This window comes from Lygodium microphyllum, chromosome 21 (assembly GCF_053477565.2).
Source record: "Lygodium microphyllum isolate KBCC chromosome 21, Lygodium_microphyllum_v1.1.10, whole genome shotgun sequence".
Classification (NCBI taxonomy): Eukaryota; Viridiplantae; Streptophyta; class Polypodiopsida; order Schizaeales; family Lygodiaceae; genus Lygodium; species Lygodium microphyllum.
Genome location: NC_141155.1, coordinates 59,618,062 through 59,624,982, shown reverse-complemented (window position 1 = coordinate 59,624,982; position 6,921 = coordinate 59,618,062). Strand labels below are relative to the sequence as shown.

Here is a 6,921-nt window from a genome sequence, read left to right as displayed (position 1 = left end):
GATATAACTCTCTTTCTTCTCTCTGTGTGTGTGTGTGTGTGTGTGTGTGTGTGTGTGTGTGCACGCAACTAACACATGCAAATGTGCATGTACATGTGTATGTAATGGAGGAGACCTAACTGTCCTAACTAAGGGGAAAGAGAGAGAGGACTGCAGAAGAAAAGGGAGAGGAGAGAAATGCAAGAAAAAGAGAGAGAAAGAGGAAGAGAGGAAGAAGAAGAGGAACCCATGGAAGCTTGAGAAGGTGAAAAGAGAGTTTCATGATAATATCTGTCATGCTCAAAATACCCTCTTACACCTTATATACCGTCGGTGTGACTGGTATGTTCCCATGCCATATTCCCGTGATCCCCGTTCATTACAAACTATCCTGTCTCATAAAGTTTTTGTCCTCAAAAACAAGGAATGTAGTCATGGATTGTAAGAGTGTGCTGTAGGAAATCAGCCATAACTTTGTGTGGGCAACTCCGAATGGGACAATTGAGGTGTCGTTACGGAGTCCATGAGATGTACTTTCAGCCCATGTGCGTGAGGCGGGGCTGCAATCAGGTCAGGACCAAAACTGGTACAAAATAAAGGGCTGTCCAGGAATTTCTAGTGTGCAGTCCCAGATGGTATGGCTGGAGAAAAACAGCCATAACTTCCACTAGGGAACTCCGATCGGGGCAAGTAAGGTGTCGGCACGGAGCCCTTGAGGTACTTTCTGGCCATGTATGGAGGATGGGGCTGAGAGTGGACCAGGACCAAATCTGGTACAAAACAGGTGGCTGTCCAGATGCAAACTGCAGCCCATAACAGGGGTCATGGTGAGGTGCCAGCCAACACAGCCTCCTTGAGGTGTGGAAATTCATCCAATATAGATGCTGGGCGCCAAGAGGCTTCCTCTATTGGTAGGCCTTGCCATTTGATCAAGTATTCATGTATGGAACGGGTGCGGAGTTGCTTTTCACATTGCAGGTTCCCATGCCATATTCCCATGATCCCCGTTCATTACAGTGTGTGAGAATACATGTGTTTTTTATTTGTACATGTAAAAGTGTGCCTCTCAATGATACCCTACACAAGGTGGTTCAAATGCTCAACAAAAAGCAGGCAGAGGTGGAGGAGACTTGAGATGGTTGCCAATGTGTCAGTAGACATGGTTGAGCTGCCAGCCACGTGACAGTGGAAGCTGTTGCTCTCTCCACTGATGTTGACACCTGTCAAATGATATCTCAATATTGCTGCATCGTTCCTGCAAGAACTTCTACTCAAAGACCATTCAAAGCATCGATGCAAGCTGATTGCAAGAATGCAGAAAAAGCAAGGCCCTTATTTGTTCTATGACCTTTTCACCGGAGCCCAAGGCGATATGGTAAGATATAACTTGTTTGTAAAGGTAACTGAATGCTCATGTCGACTGACCTCTTAAACTTAATGCCGTGCATCCCTCCTGTAAGTACATCAGAAATGGTTGACAGCATCTGTGTAAGCTGATGATAGCAAAGTCAAAAAATAAAGGTCCTCTATAAGATATGCTTCATCGTCTTTTCACCCCAGCCTGAAGCAATAGAATTACACAACTTGGTTTCCTCTCCAATGTGGCTGTTGGACCATGCACAAGAAGCCCTTCAGATCGTCTTTTCACCTCAGCCTGAAGCAATAGAATTATGTAACTCGGTTTCCTCTCCAATGTGGCTGTTTGACCATGCACGAGAAGCCCTTCATAGAAGCTTCATACCAAGAGTTTTTTGTTGAGAACAGCTGTTCTGATATTCATATCTAACCTAATGCAACAGATGTTGCATTAAATGCTAGTGATCCATCAGCTTGAAAATCTTCCTCATCATACTCAAGACTGCCATCTTGCAGGCCTGAATCAGAAATAATGTTGGACATCAAAACATAAGCACCTGGCTCCTTAGTTCGAAGGTATGCTGCATGATCAAATGCATGTTTTCCTAGTTCTATATTTCCATGAGTGCGACATGCACTCAACAAGCACAACCAAATAGAAAAGTCAGCCTGCATTGGCATCCGCAACAAGATGTTGTACACACTTGAGAAGTCTCCGGCTCGGCCAAGAAGGTCAATAATACAGACATAATGCTTCCAGTCAGGAGTCAATCTATAATCTCTACTCATAGATTCAAAGCACTGAACACCTTTGCCAATGATGCCAGTTTGACTGCAAGCACTGAGTAGTGAGCAGAAAGTGACGGTATCTGGCTGAAGACCTGATGTTTGCATTTCCTCAAACATTTGCAAGCATGCTGAAAAATTCCCTTCACGTGCATAACCAGCAATATATGCATTCCATGACACAACATCAGGCTGAGGAAGTGCATCAAAGACTGCCTTAGCATCAGGCATGCTGGCACAATTTCCATAAGCATGAATTAAAGTGGTCATCAGCAAAGAGTTCATGTGACACTCATTAGACACAATAGCAAAATGCAGCTCCCTGCATAAATCCAGGTAACCTATTTCACTGCAGAATTGCAAAGCACATACAAGAGTGACATCATTCAAAGCTCTGAATTCCTTTTGTATCAGTCTGAAAAACTGTAAAGCTTTGTCAAAATGTCTTTGCTCAACATATGCTCTGAGCATTGCATGCCATGTCACATCATTGCGTTCAGACAACCTGGTAAATATGTTTTCTGCATCTGCAATGGTTCCACAACTCCCGTACATGCCCACAAGAGCACTACCAACAAAGAGATCTGAAGCAAATCCCATTTTTTGAGCATCAGCATGTAGTGCTTGACCAATTTCCAAAGATGCCGCTCTCATCAAACATCCCTCGTTAGCATAATCATTTTCCATCTCTTTAAGACTGCAGCATGCCTGAAGGGCGATCACCAAAGCCTGTTGATCTGGTCTCATGCCTTCCAGTTGCAACTGCCTATACAACTGCAAAGCCTTCCCTGCTTGACACTGCTCATTATATGCTGAGAGCATTGCACTCCATGACACAATATCATGCTGGCATAATCCACTAAAGACATCCTCTGCCCTTACCATGTTGAGGCACTTTCCATACATGGTCACTAGAGAACTAGCAACAGTCATATCTGAAGCAAAGCCTGCCCTTCGAGCATCAGAATGCAAAGCTTGTCCGATTTCAAAAGCCCCCTTTGACATCAAGGGCCCTTTCATAGCAACCACTTCCTCTACCTCTCCAAGAAGACTACATGCTTGAAGAGTAGAAACAAATGTCTGCTTGTCTGGATTCATGCCCTCCTCTAGCATCTGTCTGTATAGCCTTATAGCCTTCTCTCCTTGACCAGAGTCCACATAAGCAGAGAGCATGGCATTCCAAGAGACAATGTTCCGATGAAGCAGCTCAGTGAAGACCATCTCAGCTTCCACAATAGTACCACATTTACTGTACATACTTACAAGAGTGCTTCCAATGAATACATCCAATATATAGCCATTCCCTTTAACTTCAGCATGTAGCTTCCTGCCCTCTTTAAGATCAGGTATGCTGCCACATGCTTTAAGGAGGCTAGTATAAGTGTATGCGTCTGGGTGAGCACCTTCATCTTGCATACAGCCATACATTACCAGGGCATCACGGTAGCGGCCGCGATCCACGTGCGCAGAGATAACAGCTGTCCATAAAAAGACTGTACGATGTGGCAGTCCATGAAATAACGGCATTGCATCTTCAAAAGCCCTGCACTTTATCAATGCAATTACCAAATATTCACCAAGACCACCAGAGAGCTGTAATTTATTTCTGGTAATGTGCCCATAGACTTGTTTGACCCGGGTTGCAGCCTTGCTCTTGTTACACAACTTTAAAAGAGACAAATATAAGTGGTCGGATGGAACTATACCTTGCTGATCCATGTCACGAAGCACATGCAGTGCTTTATCCAGATGCCCTTCCTTGCATAAGGTATAAAGTTCAGCACTCAATCTCTTAGATGTGGGCTCCTACATAAATTTATATGTATGAGAACAAGCCCATTATGCGACTATGCTGAAGGCGGAAGACAGGAATCAGAAGATCATGAAAAGTAGGTTTTTTTTCATGTTAAATCTAAACCCCGAGGTAAGTCCAACAGGACCCATCAGTCCAATGTCAATTGATTCTGCTCTTTGAGGCTTCAAAGCTTTACTGCAAGGCTAAGAGGCCACGAGGCCAGTCCCTCTAAGATACGAATTTGAACTTGCACAAGCCAACTCATACAGCAGCAAAATCTATTGTGCATGATTGAATAAGCAATCAAAACCGGAGATGAAATATAGTGATCACGATATGCATTGAGCCTTCTTAATTCAGTCATTCATACAGCGCAACATATAGGGAACCTAAAGGGCAGTGGTGAATTGACATTGATGTATCTGTTCATGAAATTAACAGCACAACATATGGGGAACCTAAAGGGCAGTGGTGATTTGACATTGATGTATCTATTCATTAAATTTAAAGCATGCAACCATGAACATACAGGCATTGACTGTGATGGGACAAGCGTACCTCCTCAAGCCGTACGTCGGATGATTGGCAGGACCGGGACCGCTTATCCGGAGCAGCGTCACGGTTGTGAGAATCTAGATGTGGCCCGAACTGCACGGGCCTGCAACGGTGGTTCAAGCAAGGAAGATCTTGGGAGCTCCGGCTGGCCAAACTCGGCTGCTGACGAGGAGGCCCTAGGCCCCAGCCATTACTGAGGTCTTTGAGAAGGCCTCCTTCCGACGGCTCGCACCGCCATTCAGACGGCGCAGCTGTTTGCATTTTGAGAGGAACCAAGGTCAGCGATTCCATGGCAGGTAGGAGCGCTGGGCTTCCAAATTTATGCGTCTGTATGCCAGAAGCTAATGGCGTCAGGGTCTCGGATGTATTACTTTGTATATTAGAATTGATTCTTTCTCCATCCTTTCCTTACTATGTGGCATGTGGGTGAGAACATATGGAGGGGGCTTCCCTAGAGATTGTGTCATTAGTGGTGCATGCCTAGTAGTGAGGAGGGAATGAGGAGGATGCACTAGACAAGAGTGAAAATGTAGGCTTCCTCCAACCACCAACATTTTAAAGGGCTTGTCAAAATTTTTGTTTCGCCACAATGTGAAGAAAATGTTTGCTATATGAGAGGATGAGTGCTTTCAATTACCTACTGGCACCTTGCCACATGCCATATCTCCACCAAGCTTGAGGAGCTAGAATGTTTTATGGGTACCTTGGTGTAACTTGATTATAGTATAGGGCATGTTGTTGTAGCCATCGATGAATTTGAGGCCATTCATCCTATGGTACATGGCAGGAGGAAGCTAGCCATATCACCTAGGTCCCCCCAACCTCCCCCAAGCACAATTGATGAGGCCAACTCTAGTTAAAACTTGAAAAAACATGTAGAGATCATAGTTGATGAGGCCCAACAAGTAATTATATATTCCATTTACATGTCCTTGATTTCTTCTTTGAAAAGTCAATTAGTTTTAATATAGACTATCTTAGATATTGATGAGTTTCCTAGTCATTAATGGGTTAAGAACCTTTCAATAAGGATGTTTCCTTGGCTTAGTGTATTGAAGGATTTATCCTCGAAATATTATGGTAGATCATTTTGAGTTTACCCCCAATGCTTGTACACAACTAACTATATCAAAAGCACTCACCAGGGTGATTTCTATCTCTACCATTCCCATGGTGATTTATGTCCCTACCATTACCTTGAATGGCCACAAGGTCATCCTTGTTTGGTGAGGCACATATTTGCACACATTTGCATAGTGGATTTATGAGGGAATCGTAATCTTGGTTATCCTAGGTAAGGCCTCAAAGGCAACAAAGAAGGAGGTGTTGGCCAATAGCTAAGATGCCTAGAAGCAAGCTACTACTTCAACCAATAAGCTACAACCAATGGAGTGGTATGCAATGGTCTATGTTATGTTCTATGGTCTTTGTGAAGCTATATTAGTGCATAGAACCTACAATCTTGTATATTGACTCGATGATCTTGAATGTAATGTATCTTTTTTCATGTATTCTATTCGTACTTTACAAGTCACTATTATACAACAAATAAGATAGAAATCCATAATATAAATCTAATAACTATATTCACTTAATTTTCATAAAAACCAAACTAAATTAATTATCATAATGTCTGTATGGTATGAGCAAAAGGTACTCGTTGAATCAACAAGTTTGTGCTTTTTAATACTTGATCTTCGCAAGAGTAACTGAGTGCTAGTCTTTTCTCCTTCAAATCCTTTGCTTAGATACACGTGCTACTAAAGGTTATTGTTGCTTGGGTGCTTATGGTCGTGGGACAAGTGGTTGGGAGAAAAAAGTGATAGTAGAGTGATTGAGATGGATGCAAATATTCTTGGAGAAGAGGGGGATGTTTCACATGTCCTTTTTCTGCCCTCTCCCTACTTGAATAATAGATCATTGGTTCTCTAGCTTACTTGTGTTTCTATTATCCTTTTGATGTCAACATCATCGTGGTCATGATCACCATCACCATAGTCTTCATTACCATCACTATGGTAATCATTTCCATCACTATCTCTACTCTCCTCGTCATTTCAACCCTAATTGCGTTTGCCAGCTCCACCCTCCTATGCTCCTCTCATGGCAAGTAGGTTAGTATTCCTCATCCCCCTTAGTGTCTTGGTCAAGGTTGTCCTATAGATGCCTCTTCTCCTTATACTTTTTTGATAATGTATTCTCCCATTTTGTATGGTATATCACAATGGAGGTAGAAATGGAGATGGCATACCATGAGAAGCCTGGGATCTCCCAATCTTTCCCATGGCATGAATGTGAATGGTTGCCCTAGAAGTGTATAGCGTTGAGTGAGCTTTGATGGCTTACGAATATGTATTCTATTTGCCAGTCATGTGCTAGGGTAATTTAGATACAATAAACCATCAAAATAAATATCAATAGCAGCTAAGCAACAATTAGTTTATTGAAAG

General features: G+C 42.9%; 1 protein-coding gene across 1 annotated transcript; it reads right to left on the bottom strand.

The window, feature by feature from the left end:
* Positions 1–236: 236 nt before the first annotated feature.
* On the bottom strand, positions 237–4,861 carry LOC148018056 (putative pentatricopeptide repeat-containing protein At3g01580). Its single transcript, XM_087661908.1, has 2 exons — positions 4,475–4,861; positions 237–3,927 (listed from the first exon to the last, which is right to left on the bottom strand). Exons 1-2 carry the CDS (start codon positions 4,760–4,762, stop codon positions 1,762–1,764), a joined length of 2,454 nt encoding a protein of 817 aa, XP_087518034.1. The 5' UTR covers positions 4,763–4,861; the 3' UTR covers positions 237–1,761.
* Positions 4,862–6,921: the final 2,060 nt, after the last annotated feature.

Excerpts from the sequence above, each read along its gene's own strand:
- LOC148018056 (XM_087661908.1), bottom strand. The coding sequence starts at position 4,762 with ATGGAATCGCTGACCTTGGTTCCTCTCAAAATGCAAACAGCTGCGCCG. Across the intron at positions 3,928-4,474 it reads CCGACGTACGGCTTGAGGAG|GAGCCCACATCTAAGAGATT; the intron begins GTACGCTTGTCC and ends AAATTTATGTAG.